At 41.7% G+C, this 19,019-nt stretch overlaps 1 protein-coding gene across 1 annotated transcript; it reads right to left on the reverse strand.

Annotated features, from left to right (window-relative positions):
* Window positions 1-95: 95 nt before the first annotated feature.
* Window positions 96-17,718, reverse strand: adra1aa (adrenoceptor alpha 1Aa). Its single transcript, XM_033619163.2, has 3 exons — window positions 17,477-17,718; window positions 11,280-12,780; window positions 96-2,664 (listed from the first exon to the last, which is right to left on the reverse strand). The coding sequence occupies exons 2-3, from the start codon at window positions 12,175-12,177 to the stop codon at window positions 2,111-2,113; spliced, it is 1,452 nt and encodes a 483-aa protein (XP_033475054.1). The 5' UTR covers window positions 12,178-12,780; window positions 17,477-17,718; the 3' UTR covers window positions 96-2,110.
* Between the last annotated feature and the right edge of the window lie 1,301 nt (window positions 17,719-19,019).

A 19,019-nucleotide genomic window follows, 5' to 3' on the forward strand; every position in this document is an offset into this window, starting at 1 on the left:
ACGTCACAGTTGATGCACACATCAGCAACAGTTCTGCGACTAGCGAACACCCCTGGCTGTTTGACAGTTGTCCAATTAGGACTTAGCATGTTGAGTGCACTGATTAAACCAGAGAGGAGGGGAATCCTATAATGTCAACATCTCCACTGCAGCTGATGACAGCTTTAGAGAGAAAACAAAAAGCATCAGGAAGACTTTCCACAGTTAAGCCCTCCTGGGAAAAGTGTGCAAACATGAGTCACCAGCAGTGCTTGCTGTCTTCTTTCACTGAAACACAGACACCACTATTACAAGTCTAGAGCTGATCTGACATCACTACAATATCGTCATGAACATCTATATAGATCTGAAGTATTTATGGTTGTTTTTTATTTCCCTTTAGAGTCAATGATTGTAAGCTTGGTGATTCAGCGTCTACAGAATATTAAAGGAACACTGTGGAAATGTAGATTATACACTTAATGATAATTTAACCATGAATACTAGTGAAGCACATGGGGGGTGTTCATGCTCTGTTCTGGTCTATATCTGACTCCTGCGAGGCTGCAGATTTAATTATGATATTCATTATTGCATTTGGAAGATGATATAGGCCTATCTTTATAAAACGTGACACAGCATAGGCTGAGGTTTTTGTTCATAACGCCACCGCTCTGTATAGAAAAAGACAATAGAGGAAGGGGTGAATTAGGTCATCTGCACCATCTGTAGTTTATTGCTGCGGCTGGTAGCTTGCTCTCCTAATGGCATCTGCACAGAGATGGTGTGATTTACAGGTTCGCAGACATGCCAGTCAATGACAACGCGGACACAGACAAGCACTCTCGCTGCATCGCCGCGTCCCTCCCCCGTGGGAGAGCTGTCGACTCCACTTCTGCTGCACTTAACACGCGACTGCATCTCTTCCCTCTCGCACTCGCAAAGGGAGTACATCTTGGTACTACGGAAGGAGGAGAAAAATCAATACAGTTGGCAGAGGCTGTCCTCTTGCCCTTTGATGCCTTTGCGTAAACAGAGAGACGCGTTGCAGTCTTGAACTCACACCAAACACACTAAGTTTTCAACCTTTGGTCGGGTAAGACCCAGCACCCACGCAAAGATGTTATGAAGGTCGGGATAAAGACTTTGCATGCGGATAGTAACTAAAAAAAGGACTGAAACAAGGGCCTGAGAGAAGAATGTCTGAGACTGTGTATGAGTTAACTTGACATCGCTAAATCTGGTGGATTTTTTAAGAGGCTTGTGGGCCAGTCAGGATTGAGGTCAGCAACCACAAGGTCAGTTAAAATTCCACAGAAGTATATTAAGACATCCATCTGGCACCGCTCGGAGGTACACAAAATTGTGGGAATGTGGATAGATGAACTAGACGTTTTCAGGGGCTATGTATTCAGTGACTCACCCGAAAAGAAACAAGAGTCCAAAAATGCCCTTATACATCCCTTCATAGGAATACGTCATACAAATTTATTGTAATGTGACATGAGAGTATGCAAGGTCCCTTGGTATTTATGTGTACGGAGCAGTACACCAACAACATTTTGACAACAGGAACAGGATTAGGCAAACTTTGGAGACAACAGGAGCACCAGCACTGACCAGCATGTTTGAAACATTTGGTGAAATCATGCAATATGTAAAACGTTCCCACTTACATTGTTATACATTTGAACTGCTCTTCTGTAATATAAAATATGTAAACATTTTCAAAGCTTTTGGTCTCTTTATTGTGTATTGTTTTTTTTCCCTTTCCATCCACCTCAGGAGAGTGCTCAGAGGATCTCTTTCTTTGTACACTTTTACAAAACTTGATACACTTTTGCCTTATTTTCACCCCTCCCAAACTGTGTTCTGCATTAGCCTAGTTTGTGTTTCGAAAGCTGAAAAGCCACCTTATTAAAGAGGTAAAATATAGCATAAGATAAATATAGATATGTCTTTGACGATCTTACATCCAGGAAAAATCACACAACGATATCAACGCTGAGACTTTCAAATTTCAAAGCAGCCACCGTTCCATCACAGCTCATCCAAGAGAGCAAAGGGAAATATATTCTCATCAGTGACCTTGAAAGGGGAGTCATGACTAATGGATAAAGGATTATAGTGGTTATACAGGATCTCCTTTTTCCGACAGGGACAGTTGGTGGATTTTAATGGTGGGAAGGTTTCCAACGGGAGGGGGCTGGGCGCAGTTTGACTCCTGCGGGGGAGTCCCACCCCTGGGGATGCAGCAGCAGGTCCGGTGGAAGCTTTTACTGCAGATTTTGGCCACTTTATCCCTGCTTGTCTCTGTCGGTCCAGATCTGCCTGTGGGGCCAGCGGGAAAGACCTTCCACTCCCTGCTATCCCTGGAGGAAGGGGTTCTGGACAGGGCCATAGAGGAGGAAGGGCTGAGCCGACAGGGAGCCCCCCTGCTGTCCAAGCCCAGCGTGAGGGGCTGGCCTTGACCCTGTGCTTGACTCTGACCCGCACTCAGATGATGATGGTGTGGTCTGGGAGTCCTTCTCAGACAGTGAACTCCAAGTAAACTCTGGAAAGCTTTCTTAAACTCCTGGTTGGAGCACGGGTAGATTATAGGGTTGATGCAGCTGTTGAAGTAACCGAGCCAGAAGGTGATCTTGAAGACAGTGTCCGAAGGTCTGTATGCAGGAAATATGGAGCCTGTAGGGACAGTAGACACACAAGGGTGATTTACATTACATTAACATCACACAACATTAACACGCTCACACGCTCTACAACAGTGGTTCTCAACCTTTTTTTGTGTCAAGGACCCCTGAATTGATACACATCAGGTCACAGACCCCATTTAATAAGATTTGGCTTCAGGGACCTCCACATGAAAAGATATTAGTTGTTAGATATGACTGAAGAGCAGTGAAGGGGATAACTGTGGAGGAAGTGAAACCTGTAATCAGAATAGTCACTTTTATGACTCTTACTCACATTGGGCTCACATATATGGTGAATTAAAATGTAAAAATAAACTATTAACCATTTTTCTGGGGACCCCCGGAACTCCTGAAGGACCCCTGGTTGAGAACCATTCCTCTAGAGAGCTTGATTACAATTCAACAATTTTGTTTTTGCTCCCATTTTTCATGAGAAGCTTTTTCTATGCACACAAAAAACTTTTTTGTCCCAAATTCTGGTCACTTGTTAAAGATAAACCATCCACCTGACAGATGTGGCTGGCAAGATGCTGATCATAAAACAGCATCATTACTACACAGGTGTGCCTTTGGATGGTCACAATAAAAGGGCACTCTAAAATGTGCACTTCATATAACACAAATATCACAACTTTTGAGGGAGCGTACCACTGTCATGCTGACTGCAGGACCAGAAACGTTTAAACTGAATATTAATTTCACCATAAGAAATCCGACCATCCGACCTCACAACCGCAGACCAGATGTAGCTACACTGGCCCAGGACCTCTACATCCAGCATCTTTACCTGCAACATCCTCTAAGACCAGCCAACTGAACAGCTGATACAATAAATGGTTTGCACAACTTAAAAATTTCCACACAAACCATCAGAAACTGACAGACAGCAGTTTGTCAGTGTAACCCACTTGAGTGGGCAATGGCTCACCTTTGATATCATCTGGCACTATGGAGATGTGTTCTCCTTACAGATGAATCCCGGTTTAAACTGTACCAGGCAAATGGCAGACAGCGTGTTTGGTGTCATGTGGGTGAGCAGGTTTCCTCATGTCAGCACTGTGAAGTGTGCCTCATGTTGACAGTGTAGTTATGGTATGGGCTGACATAAGCTATGCACAACATACACAGGTGCATTTTGTTGGTGGCAGTTTGAACATACCGAGATGAGATCCTGATACCCAGTGTCATACCATTCATTGTACCGCCATCTCATGTCACAGCATAATAATGCATGGCCCCGTGTTGCAAGCAGGAACCTGAAACATCTCAGTTCTTGCATGGCTTGCATATTCACCAGCCATGACACCCATTGCACATGTTTGGGATGCTCTGGCTCTGGACAGCATGTTCCAATTCCTGCCAATATCCAGTAACTTCACACAGAAGAGGAGGAGAAGAGGAGTGAGCCAATATTTCACAGACCACAATCAACTCTATGTGAAGGAGATGTGCCGCACTGCTTGAGGCAAATGTGGTCAAACCAGATACTGATTCCTTTGGGTATCTGTGACCAAATATGCACTTCTGTAGCGCTAGTCATGTGAAATCCTTATAAATGCCTTTTTTTCCAAGATAAAACTGCAAATTTTAGAGTGTCCTTTTATCGTGACCGTCCAAAGGCACACCTGAAATGATGCTGTTTATTAATCTTCATCTTGATATGCCACACCTCTCAGGTTTCTGAATTATCTTGGACAAGGAGAAGTGCTCACTAACATGGATTTTAACAAATTTGTGACCAAAATTGGAGAGAAATAATTCTTTTGAGAGCATTAAAAGTCTTAGATCTTCAATCTCCTAAACCTGTGAAAATGAGAGCAAAAACAAATGTTGCAATTATATTTTTGTTCAGTGTAAGGCGGAATTTATACTTCTGCACTGAATCAACACCATAGCTACGACACAGACCTCCTCTCTATTTTTGTAAGCTGAAACCATATCCCTCAGTGGAAATGGAGCTTCTATTTACTTTAATTTCACAGATAAGAAACAATAAATTGTGTAGAAAAAAACCCACCACAAAAATAGCATTTTAAGTCTTGTGTGTGATTTATCCTTCAGGGATTTATACTGGCTTTATATGAGCAGAGGAAATCTCCACTCCTCGCTAGGCTAATTTTTACCATGTAAAATGCCATAGGCTTGTGCTAATAACGTTAGCATGTTGTATTTGTTTGGAAAACGTGTTCAGTATAAGACAGCTGTTTTGTCAGTGAACCTGGTGAGTTGTAATGGGGCTGAAATTGTAACGTTACCTTTTTTAAATATTGCTGTTGTCCCTGGTTTTATATGAGTAGGCCTAGAGGAAATCTCTGCGGGTCCATGTCATTGGTTCGACCATAGACATATATACGTAGACGCCGCATCGAGCGCTGAGCCGTACGTCAACGTCGCCGCCATATTGGATGTGGCAAGGCTGCGCTGTAAACTAATACAAGTGAATGGACTTAATGCTGTCGTTAATGCCTGTTTTTCGGCTGATCTAAGGTGAATTACTCCTGTGTGGGATCAATAAAGTTCTTATCTTAGCCATCTGAGAAGATCAAATATATTGTTTTTGGTGCCTAACTGTTTCCCAGGTATATTAGTGTGTGTGTGAATGAATAAACGAGAGGCATTAACGTAAATTTTTTTGTAGAAAGGCGCTTTATGAAATTAAGTCTATTCACTTGTATTAGTTTACAGCGCAGCCTTGCCATATCCAATATGGCGGCGACGTTGACGTATCGCAGCAGCGGGCAAACCCACTTGATGCGGTGTCTACGTATATATGTCATTGGTTCGACATCCCATTAGTCCGACTGTCCGCGGTGCTGAACGGCTCGCGGCGGGCGTATGATGCGCCGCGACCGGCTTGAGGCGGAGCAGGCTCACGGCTTATGTGTTTGTCACTTTCTTTTTCATTTTAACCCACACCATGATCTTTTCCTGACCCTAACCAAGTGGTTTTTGTGCCTAAACCTAACCAGACCTTAACCACAGGGCATCATGATGATTTCGGAACGGACTTAGGAACAATGGGTTTAATATGGTCGGAACAATGGGATGTCGAACCAATGGGCTGTCGGACCAATGGGCAGTTCCCATCTCTGCTAGCCACTAGGCTAATTTATACAATGTAAAATGCCATAGGCTTGTGCTATTAGTATTAGCATGTTGTATATGTGGGGAAAATGTGTCCGGATTAACATAAGTGTTTGTCTGTGAATGCTGCGAGTTATAGTGAAGCCAATTTGCGTATTTGTGTTTGAAATTGTCTCTATTAAGCCATGTTTAATGTGTGTTTTGAATCAACTAAACTTTACAGCACAGAATCCCCGCTGCCAACTAGTGTTTTGGAGGTGTAACTGCAGAGCGACACAAGACACACCACCACACAAGTATAAATGCTTACATCGGTGTAGGCTGCAGGTTTAAGTCCGGCTTAAGTAGGATTTATCCTCTGGGGAATATAATGTCTCTACAGAATTTGAGACATTCCTCTAACACAACCTGCTGCTGACACTAGAGGACAAGAATCGCAAGAGTCGTTAGAGAATCATTCTCTGGGGATCATGAATATCTGTATCAAGTTTCATGGCAATCCCTTCAAAAGTTTTTGAGATATATCTTAAATCTGTATAAGAGGATAACACACCACATCATCTCATCCTCTGAGAACCATGAATGTCTGTAAAAAATGATGACAGCACATCCAACAATTATTGAGATTATTCATTCTGGGCCAAAGTGGAAAACTCAAATCATTTAGAGCTCCAGTTACCTGCTCTAGTATCTATTGCTTCAAATGTTGTGTTTATATGACATCAGCACAGGATCTGCAGCTACTGAGAGATAGAGAGATTGCTCTCATTTACATCCACTTAATTTTTCTAACAGTTTAATCCAGTTAAATAAAAGCTCCCCAGTTGCCATGAAGGTGTAGCATTTTATAAAACTAAATTGCCGTTATAAATTGTGCTGCTTGTGATAAGAGGAAGCATTAATGACAGAAAGCGTGAGTCGGATCCTTAATGAAAAAGGAGAGAAAATGGCTTAACAGGCACATTACATGCAGCACTGTTACTCACTGTAAACGTGACTCTTCATATACCGAGTGACTGCCAGTGAAACATTACAATAATTAAATGGCTGACTTCTTCTTGTCTTCTCCTGCTTTCTATCTATCTATCTATCTATCTATCTATCTATCTATCTACCTATCTTCAGGGTAGAAGGGGAGAAGCTGTCTTGTGAAATGCTTTATTGGATGGGCTGTTGCAGACGGTTAAACGTGGGCTGTTGAAAAATGAGGTCGTGATATAGAGATGGATAGAAAGAAGAGGTGGAGAGAGTTTGAGAGCAAATTATTTTGTGCCTGGCTGTCGGGCTCATACATTTTATTCCCAGCTGTGCCAAAAAGAACAATTCTATTATTGCTGGTACGCTTAAGAGATTAATTTTTTTTCTTAAAAGAAAAAGGAAGGGTACTGCAAGTGTTCGATAAATGTATTGTTGTCTAAAATCAATAAAACATCACTGGCTGTTGTCATGTGAAAACTGTAATTCTAATTGTTGTGCTGTTATTTTGACAGTCTGTCAGTCTGACAGTTTTTCATGACACCTTGGCTTATTAAACCCCTTTAAAAAAAACTGTTGGATGACCTGCAAAAGACTATTAGCTTTTGAGATCCACAATTTTGACCAAACTGCAACTAAATGGTGCATTCTGGTCGAGATTATTGATGTGGGAGCAGCAGAACAAACTGCAGACATTACATCGACATTTTTTCATCTAATAAAGTTGTTGTGAACGTGTTAGCAGACACATCCTTCAGACAGAGAGCAATGCATTCATTTAGAGTTGTGTTTCTGTCCACCTGACAAATATGGAAGTCCAGTATTCACTCTTCTTTTAGCCCTGTTTTTGGTCTCCATAAACTCAAAGTGTAGCATAGAAAGACTTTACCTAAACAATGATCTGATAGATGCTAATAAGCTCAGTAAAGCTAAGGGAAAGTTAGATGATTATCTGTGGGTTCATTACTACAAACGGCCATCATATTGCATATTACACAAATGACCCATTATTGATATAAAAATGCTGATTAGTGCAGCTTTAAAGTGAAACTTCACACTCACTGAAAATCTTTCTTTTTCTGAGCCGCAGGGATGTAACTTCTCACTCCTCTGCTGTGATGTAGAGGTGTACTCCAGGGTGTGTCAGTACACCATACATCACTGTTAAGTGTGGTGATGCTGCAATCCATTGCAAGTCGGAAGTCAATAATCCCAAATCGAAATTCCAGACTTTCAATCTAAATGCACCCAAGTGCATCTGCTCGGAAAAACATGGACGCCCACAGCAAACTGATCTTTGTATGGTAAGTTTATGAGCCTCACAAGCATCTACAGAGGACCCACACAAATTACCACAGCACCATTAGTGAAGAGAAAAGGCTAGAAACATAACATAAGACAACTGTCTTGCTCATCTTTGCTCATTTTAATAACAACTCAGAATTGTGTGCGATAGTGTGAGCCACCAAAGCCAGTTGCATACTGTTGTTGTGTGCATTCATTTTGTGTGGAAGGAGATGGAGATGTGCATGCTCACAAACACTTCTATCAAGCACAAACTAACTGTATGTAAATGGCAGCTACAACATTGTTAGAGCACATTTCACAACACAAACACTATATAAAACATTAAACTGTGGCTTGGCAGATCTTGCCTGAGTTTCCAATTTGGAATTCTGACTTTAATGACCGTTCCATTGCACTCTTCCATGTTGGAAGTTGTTTTTTTCTGAGATTACAGGGTTACAGGTGCATTAGAGCACACTTCTGACCACACCAAGAGTTAAACCTTTGAATCACAGGGTGCTGAAAGCCTGCTAAGTCACTCTTTATTTATTTATCTTAATATTTTGGAGACATTTTATGGCTTTAGATAGCAATAGTAGAAAGAAGAGGGAATGAGAGATGAAACAGAGGTACTCTACTGGACTTGAATCAGGGACACTGGCGTTCATGGTTGATGACTTAACATTTAAAGCCATAGGGGCACCCCATGAAGTTACTCTTTAAATTAGCAAGGCTTGCTTTACAGTTCCTTATAGTCCCTGAGAAGGACTTCTGAAATGTCAAGGACAGAGGAGGACAATCCTCAAACACATGCAGAGCTGAAAGAACTCATCTTTTTATCAACAGGATCAAATTCCCACAATTCATTTTTCTTTGACGACAACATAATGAATACTCCAATCATCAACCAAAGCAAACAATCATAACTTATCCAGCTCTACACGTCAAAACCAGACTATTGCTTGGTGATTCACCCATAAATCTCTCATTGTCCAGAGACTTATGTGGCAGCTGTATGCAGTCTGACACCAGCCTTAGTAAGAGAGCAATGGTAAGCGTAGGCTTTTCCTTGTTTCCCAGTCTGGAAAGGCAAAAGCCAAATGGTAACAGGCAGCTATATTTACAAGCATGAGAGCATGGAATAAGTAAAAGACCTGAGGGATTTGTGAGGGTTTTGTTATATCTTATATATACTTGGTTCGGATTTCCTTCTCTCATTCCCTCCATATACTGACACCAGCACATATAGTGCATGCACAGGTGGCAAGCTGTGTGAATTTCCCTCAAGCACACTTGAGAACAATCATCAAGGCAATATAAAATAAAGTCTGACACAGATGCGATGACTTTATCTGTCCATCCTGGACTGGCATTGTGATGAAGTGAGTCACAGATACAACAGAGAGAGAAGAACAAGCAGAGAAATGGTGAAAAACAGCTTGACACTTCATTCAAAGATCTGTGTTTGAAATATATGTCGGTCTGAAATGCTGGGCTTTTGTTTGCAGACAGGGGAGCACTGAAGGCTGTCAGAGGTCTAAAATTTTCATTGAGCCTATTTATAGAGCATCTACCTGGCCGAGTCAAGCATTTACTACGCTGCTCAAGTGGCCACAAGGCTCTTCTGAATGATAGTACCTTCAGTGTGCGCACACAGAGGAGCAATTCAATTAACATCATCAAACCATTAAATCAGCCAGCACTTTCCAAACCTGGCAGTGGCATAAATCGATGAATGGAATGGTAAAATAAATTAATGCAGTAATAAAATGACTTTCTAGAAGTGCTCTGACTCAAATGTGTGAGTGTGCATGATCAAAGGTATGAGTATGTTTTTAATTTGTAACTTCTTATTGATTAAGAATTTCAACCAAATGACCTGTGCAATTTTAAAGAAATAGTGACACTGTTGGAAACATGCAAATTGTCTTTGCTACCGAGAGTTGGATAAGAACATCACTTTACTATGTGTCTGTTCAGTAACTTGAGCCAGCTTAATTTATGCCTCATATCCACCACATGGTTCAACTAGACTCAACTTACTTTTGTTACCAGGTCCTTTTCTCTACTTTCTTTTCGCTGCACATAGTACCCCTGAAGTGCTCAGTTGATTCTCAGCTGATCTCCATAGTGATGCCACATGAAACTGCATGACATCATCTTCATTGTGACACTTGTTGAATCCTTTAATCGACAACCAACTAGAGGAATGTCTGCACTTAGTCAGTTGAATGGCGTAGCGTAAAGCGTAGTTTTGCGGGCTGCCATCTTTAAAAATCTGGGTTGTAGGGATAAAAAAATTGCAATCGCTATTGTTGCACAGTCTCACAGAAATACAACAAATGGACACAAAGTCTTAACAACGCATTACGTGGTGATGGTGGGCACAAAATATGCTAAAATTACAAGCTGGCAACACAAAACAATGCCGATGCAAAGTCTATTATGTCCCAGCCTGTCCCAGCCACCCTACATGGAATTTGTCACCCTTCACACTTAATTTGTGTATCCAACATGACAAAAGATCCTTATTGACTTTGCATTGGCATTTAATTTTAACATGTTTTGTGCCCACCATCATGTAATGCGTTGTCAAGTCTGTCCTTTTTATGTATTTTTATGAGACGAGGCTGACTATAGATGGTAAGTTGGCTATTTAAAAATGGTGGGCTTATGCAGGATGCCCTGTTTTGCGCTAGTGACGATTGATTTTCTCCAATAAGTGGTCTGCAGTGTTTAAATCCACTTTTTATTAGCTTAGTATACAGACTGGAAATCAGGGGAGACAGCTTGGCTCTGTCCAAAGGTAACAAAGTCTGCCCTTAAAGCTCACTAGAGATAGTAAAATTTAACTCTCCATAAAACCACAATGTTCTCTTTGGTGTTAGTATGGATTGAAAAAATAAGCTATAAAATGTTAAATTGTAAGCTCTAGAAGTGCTGGGAGGTGGATTTTTTTTTCCCTTTTCGACACAGGCAGGCTATCTGTCTGTGCTGTAGCTTTTTACCACACATACATGAGTGGTATCGATTTTCTTATCTAACTCTCAGCAAGAGATGTAATTATATAAGTAACAATATAAGTAATAAGTGTAAAAAATGTAAAACTAAACAAAATGCTGAACTATTCCTATATGCTGATTGATTAAATTATTATACTGTGTTGATTCCTTTCATAATTTGCCCAGACAATTACTAAAGAGATCTTGGACATCATGTTAAATTCAGAATCACATTTAAGATGAACACAATACTCACCGATGGGTAGTGCCAGGAAAAAGGGCAACCAGCACAACACAAAGCAGCCAACCACAATCCCCAGGGTCTTGGCAGCTTTCTTCTCACGTGAGAACTTGAGCAGTCGCAGAGCGAAATGTGTGCGGTTGCGAAGAGCCTCGTCCTCTGATACAGTTGTGTTGCCTCTGTGTATCCTGAGTATGACCCGTTCTGAATCTGACTTCTCTGTCTTGTGGCCCTCCCTCAGGCCCCGGCTCTCCCTGTGAGCTACCACATAAACCCGACAGTACATGGCCAGTATGATGGCCAGAGGAAGGTAGAAAGACCCCACGGCAGAGAAGATAGCGTAGCCAGGCTCCTCTGTGATCTTGCAGATGGACTCGTCCTCAGGTGCCGGCTCTTTCCACCCAAACAAAGGTCCAATAGATATGATGATAGACAACACCCACAGCAGCATCACTGCCAGCAGCGCCCTGCGTTTTGTCACTATGGTTGGGTAGCGCAGAGGGTAACTGACTCCAATGTAGCGGTCAACAGAGATCACGCAGAGGCTCATGATGGAGGCAGTGCAGCAGAGCACATCAACAGCTGCCCAAACATTGCAAAAGGCCCGTCCAAACACCCAGCGATCCACAATCTCAAAAATGGCAGAGAAGGGCAGTACAGTGGAGCTCAGCAGCAAATCTGCCACTGCAAGATTAACTATAAAATAATGCGTGACTGTCCGCAGGTGTCGATGGCAAACCACTGAGAGGATTACCAGGATGTTTCCCACAATTCCAAACACAATGAATACGCCAAGCACCAGGCCCAAAACCACTGCTTTGACCACGTTGAGCTCTGGGACTAAAACTTGGGTGCAGTTGGAACAGTTCTTTGTCAGAGGAGCTGGGGTCATATTGTTCAGCACAGGAACCATCTGTTCCAACACTAAGCTGTAATCGACACTGTCCTGCGCAGCAAAGGTGGACTGTAACACACACCTATTTTATTTTGTTTCACTACAGGAGAAAAGGGACATCAGGGCATTCTCATAAAAGCCATTAGAGTAATGATCACATTAAGTCCGTCTTGTCACAACATCATTTGAATGATGATGCCTCTGGCAAATGAGCCATTATGCTGGCGATGCATCAAGAAAAATAAAACTACAGGATGCATGCAAAAACACTGGGGGAGAGGTGTAATATATGCAGACAAAAATCTACTGTGCTGTAATCAGGTAATCCATCTTGGAAATGTTAGTCATGTTAAAACTGTGATTGTGCAGCTGGTACAAAAACACTGTTAGGAAGCATTACAGATGGGATACACAGACAAATCTTTGTATGTGCTGTGAACCAAAAACTGCAGTTTTGGGGGGAAAAATTCAAGTACGTGTTCCTAAAAAATTGGTGTGAAAAACCACTTTTCTGGGTGAGATGGTAGGTGAGCAGCAGGCAACATCCAGGCTCTTCCTGTTGAACCCAGGGTCAGATTCAGCTTCAACACAATCACAGGATACAGCAACAGTATCCAGCGCCTTTGAAAAGAAAGACAGAAGAATCTGCTTTGAGAGAATTGAAACACCCATCACATACAGAAAAATTCAAAAGCATTCATCCTTGTTTTGTCTATTGTTTCTTTTTTGCAGCTCTCATGTCTCTCATCTATCAAGTCTGAAGGCGAGAGCGATGTCTGAGCCATGGTTGCTGTCGGATCAATGTGACCATAGCCTCATCTTGTGCTTATTGACTAAACACAATGTGAGGTTGAGGAATAAAGAAACCGATATCAGGACTGACCAGTTGCCTTTCACACTGAGTCACCTGGGAAACATCACACAGTTAAAACTCTAGATGGCAATGAGCCACACCAGAATAGCTGTAGAGTCAACAATGCAACAGCCTCAGTCACAAACCTAATGTGTATTATATTGCCATTCATGATGCTAATATGATCTTCAACTGCCCTGTATCAAGATAAGCCTGACCTTAAGCTCTTAATCCCTCCTCTAAATTAATCAATATCACACCGTCACCTCCATGCAGATAGAGGTCAAAACAATACACAGTGTGACAGTCTGACATTGATTTATATATGTGTATTCATTCAGGTGAGCCTAGTCTGACATTTTGGGAAATATAGTTATTAATATTAAGCTTCAGCCAGCAGCTAGTTATCTTAGATTAGCATAAATGTGCAGGAAACAGCTAGCCTGGCTCTGTCCAAACATAACAAAATCTGCCTACCAGCACCTCCAGGAAGTCTAGAAATAGCTCCAGCATGCAGCTCTCAAGACCCCGGGAAGAGCGCCAAGCTTTGAAGCCATTTTTACATAATGGCCAAAAGTGGAATTATACTAGTCCAGGGCCGTCATATGACAGATTTGTTACCATAGACTGACACTATGAAAAATATGTCTGTGTATCAGTGAATAATTTTTTTCAGCGTCACCCCCTGTGAAATGAATCATTTCAATATTGGGATTTGATCCATTTGGTCCAATAACATTCGGAAAATCTAGAAGAGCTGCACGATTAAATCATTTGCTGCCCACTGGAACTAGCGAGGGCTAAACCATGAGTTTGACACTAAGCCGAGACCGCTGTAAGTCTCCGGGTAATCCAGGTGTGGGCAATTTTATATGGTGTAAACTAAGCTGTTTTGGCTTCATGAACCACTGAGCAATTTTCATAGGAATAAATGGAGATCTGCCGGCAACGCTACATCCAGGTCTCTTTATACATCCATACCAGGAACAGAGCTGGTCTTTAAAGCCAATTTGACACTGTGGCTAAACCGTATATTTAACATGAAGGCTTATAATTACAATCTCTGGGTCCGTCACATGTTACCATTGGGCCCCGCCTCCAGTGCTGTATCCAGTTCTCTTTATATATCCATGGTTACTCCCCCCAAAATATAAATATTAAACAAACAATGTGTAACATGTTAAAGACCCAGTGTGCAGGATTAAGTGGCATCAGGCACTAAGATTGTAGATGGCCTGTAGGAGAACTATGAAAAGGCAAAAAGGCGAATGCCCCTATCTAGAGCCAGTGTTTGGTTTCCGTTCAGGGATACTGTAGAACAACATGGCAAACTCCGTAGAAGAGGTCCTGCTCCGACTGTATATAACAGCTCATTTTAAGGTAACGAAAACACAACACACGTTTTATTTTCAGGGGATTATAAACAATATTGTTATGAATATTATATACAATTTCTGCCAATAGATGCCCTTAAATTCTACATACTGGACCTTTAATTTGGGAGCTTCAAAAGTAAGCCGGTAAGGAGATTTTATTTTTCCCTTGGACAGAGCCATGCTTGCTGTTTCCCTCTGCTTCAGCCTTTATGCTAAGCTAATTGTCTGCTGGCTCTTGGTTTTTGTGCAAATTAATCAAACCAGACATAACATGTTCATTAGTGGGCTTTGGAGGTGCTGGTAGGCACATTTTTGTTTTCTTTTGGACAGACCCTGGCTCTGGGCTAAGTTAAGCTGATTGTCTCCAAGCTCTAGCTCCACATTTATGGCACAGACGTGAGAATGGTATTGATCTTCTCATCCAGCTCACACAGGAAAAGCGAGTAGGTTTTAAGCGTATTTCCTAAAATACTGTACTATTTCCTTAACATTTGTCAGTATTTTCCCCGTAACAGCGAGATTCCTAGTTGTACATTGTTGTTATTTCTGCTTTGCTTTTGAAAGAATACTACAATTGGCCAACCCATGATCTCATTTCATTTACTGTTAAAAAGAATAACATTTTTTCAAGCCAGAATACTAAGTCATTGTATCTATTTATATAAAAAAAGAAATTCAGTTGCTTAGTTGAATTTCTAAGTATAACATTCTGCACCCCTCCTCCACCAGTGTTGATTTTGTCCTGAATTGTTGCCTCTGACTTTGATGCATTGATTTAATTTTCATTTTGAATGTTCTGTCCTTTGACTTTAAAACAATGTCTTGGTTCCACGCGAAGTCCTCCACTTTGACAGATGTGAAATTAATCTTGTCTGAGAAGATTACTGACATTTGTAATGTGGATGTTCCTTACCTAAACATAGATTAGATGGGACTAGTAAAAGTAGTGAGGCCATGTTGACGATTCCGGGATTTTGTTAAGCTGCTTTATTTGAGACTAGCCTAAATTAAAAGTTCATCTGAGTTGTCCTCTTTTCTGAGTGTGTTTCCTATCTGTCTATCTGTCTTTCTATCTGTCAGCTTTCACAATGCTGGAGTCAAACACACTTCACACAAAGACAGACCATGCAAAGATGACAGTGAGGGTAAGGGCGTTACGCAGTCCCCTCAAGTCTTAAGCCCCCCTCCCTTCCTTCATTGCTCCTCAGCACACTATTAACCACTGGCTGACCTTTTCCTCTGTGCCCCACAAACCTCTGCTCCTCACTGCATGTACACCTGTTTAACATGTTTAATGGACGTTTATATCTCTGCTTCCTGTGCTGGCATGGTGCAGCAAAGCCTGTCTTCAGCAGCTGTCATAGCGCAGCACCTGAGAGCTTCTCCCACCCACTCACGGCTAGTGCCTTGTAATGTAATTATGAAAGTAAGAGTTACATGTTTATGCGCAGGAGAGCCGCAGGAGCTCATTACACCGTATTCATTTTGCACGAGAGAAAAGATTAAGTTACCTCAGCTGAAAATATTAGGTGTCCCTGCTGCATTCAAATTGTTTGTTATATTAAACGTACTGTGTTACAATCAACAGGAGAAAATAAGCTTGATGGAGTTAGTATAGGATAAGTTCAGTCATATTGACTGCACCCACATATTGCTTCTCTTCTCTGTTGGTTTTTAGGTGGAGGATGCTAATGTAATACAATGTAGATACAATGTTTGTGGCTATACTCAGCAACTTTATTGCAATAGAAAAAAAAGAATATGGAAGTAGAATTGAAGTGAGAGAAACTGTGTTCAAACTAGAAGAGAGCTGACCCAATTACATATGATAAGATTTCCACTGACCCTAACAAACCTAATTTGATTAAGTCTTGCAGCTCATATACTTTAGACTTGAATGCTTGATTTAAACTATTGTGTTTTTGATTAATTAAAGCTTATATTACATCAGGGTCTCGATAACAAACCTGTTGATTTCAGTAAAACATAGATTGAGGAGTACAGGGTTTCAGCTGGGATTCATGTGGATCCAGGAGCAGTGAAGTAAGGCACACTGCTTAGGCTCTTTTCCAGCATTGATCTGTTTAAAATTCACAGAGGAACAGACATCTATGGAGGGTGTTTCCCGATGGAAGACCGGGGAGACTAAACCAATGAGCAGCTCCATGATGGAGTAGCCGGAGGCAATAGATGCCTTGCTCCAGGGCATGTAGTAGTAATTTGTCTTCGCTTTTAAAATCTTATGAGCATGCTCCTCCGCCACAAATTTGTGTTCTTGTTCTTGGCTGTTTCCCAGGCAGACGCTCAACAATGCAGCAGCTGATGTGCAGCCACTGCTGAGGGTTGAACAGGAATCCACAATAATTTTGAGGACAGCAGGAGACATGCAGCCTCTCTGTGTCTGCAGCTATTTTAATTGGCCAGGAGTAAATAGCCACTCTGGCTCAGGTGTTATCTCAGCCTCTTCACTGGTGTGCTGGGTAATTCCCAGCTCTATAAGATGAAACCACTGCAGGACTATAGGTGACACCTGACAGAAAGTGACATCCACCTTAATGAAATGGCAGAGACAGGGACTTGTAGACACCTGTGGTGGTCATCAGTCATTATAGACACTCTTAAAACTACACTGACACGAAATTTACAGAGTAGTATCTCATCATCTTTAAGATTTAATTGTAAGATATTGATTGAGGCAGATTTAAAAACAACAGATGGCATAACATAAATCAGCAATTTATAGATACGACCCAGCCCTATTATTTTAGACAGGCAACTCCCGACTGCAGAGACAATCACAGATATAGGGATGAAAAACTACTTTACAAATTATAGCTTAAAATGGAATTAAAATACAAATTAAATCAATACTATTGCACAGTTTATGATTAGGTAAGCCTTATGTTCTTAGAAATACTTCTTTCAAGTCAAAAATCCGCTCATATGGTCAGAAACAATGAGATTTATCCAACATCAGCATTACCAGCACGGACAGCAAATCACTAAACGCTTCAATTAAAGGAGAAATAATTGGATTCACTCAAAATGCTTCAATTAAATGCAAGAAATCAAAATTTCGGGGACTCACCTCAACTTTGAGTTTGATTTTCACATCCCGACGACTCGCCTGAGCTACATTTGGACGCGCTTGTGATCACTGACTCGCACTCGGAGACGGTGAACGGGAACGCCAAGTGCGCTCATCATGGAGAGCCCTTCTCACATCAGCCGGTCCAAACGCCCGACCTTCAGGTGCTCCAAGTCTCTTCAAATGATGATGAGTACCAAATGACTCACTGCTTTCTCCTCGAACCACTTTCCCTCCCGTAAGCCCCCTCTACCACCAACATCATCCAACCAACCAACCAACCAACCATCCTCATCCTCACATCATCTCACGCCCCCCCCCCCTTCAGCATCACTCCATGTGCGTCATCGCAACCAGTCACTGTCTACCCAAGAGGACTTTTCATTCACAAATGTTTCATTAACGAGTGTCAATCACGGTGTCAACTGAAGCAAAGTTTGCTCAGGTCAGTGTGCGTATCGGGGACGCGTTAGATTACAGCACAAATGTGTGACTCTGTAATTAAGCAGATCTCCCTCCCATTATCAGTGCTTTGACCTGATGGTAGCGCACTATCACTTAAATTTAATGGCCATTACCTCAGCTGGAGTTACTCATGCATGCTTTGAAATAACTCCGAAATGACAAAATGCTGCCAAAGTTTGTAGAAACTCGTGTTTTGCCCTTTAATTCTTTATGACTAAAAAGTTCCAATAGATTCTTCTCTACTGTTCCCAGAATTTTATTATATTCTTAAAAAACATTGGCAGATAGCTATTTTAAAGTCATTAAAGGGACAGTCCACCCGAAAATCAAAAATACATATTTCCTCTTACCTGTCCTGCTATTAAAACATCTAGATAGTTTTGGTGTGAGTTGCCGGATGTTGCAGATATCGGCTGTAGAGATGTCTGCCTTCTCGCAAATATAATGGAACCAAATGGAACTCAGCTGTGGTGCTCAAAGCGCCAATAAAATACATTTGAAAAACTCAACAGCAATGTCTCTTTCCAGAAATCATGACTCGATTATTCAAGATAATCCAGAGTCCTTGTTTCAAGCATTTTCATGTAGGAACTACTTACTGTCTATGCCGAACCACACTTGTCAACTGTATCACCACACGGAAGGATGCAACCATGGTCTCATTCCAAAGTCGCTGAAATCCAATGCTTGACTTTCGGTGTCAGAAACCAACAAAAAAGGCATCCTTTAACATCGGCATGATACATGGCCAGTTGGTGTTATAGTGTAACGGCGCCCAGCAGTGTCAGGAGGAAACGCAACAGGACAAGGACGAAAGTTATGGCAGTGAAAGTCTGAGTGAGGCAGGCGGGAGGGATGGTGGATGGGTCGAACAAACACCGACTCTCACCCAAGTGAGCAGTGTTCACGTCCCATAAGAGAGTGCGTTTATTATGAAAGGGACTCTATGTAAATGTGAAAACGGAAGTGTATCTTGAAAGAAGAGAACTTGGCACAGTGTTCCAGAACGTCAACAACCAACACACCGGGGGTACCTTGCACATCGTGTGGACATGGAAAGTCCATGACCAAAACATCA

Source organism: Epinephelus lanceolatus, chromosome 9, assembly GCF_041903045.1.
Source record: "Epinephelus lanceolatus isolate andai-2023 chromosome 9, ASM4190304v1, whole genome shotgun sequence".
Lineage (NCBI taxonomy): Eukaryota > Metazoa > Chordata > Actinopteri > Perciformes > Serranidae > Epinephelus > Epinephelus lanceolatus.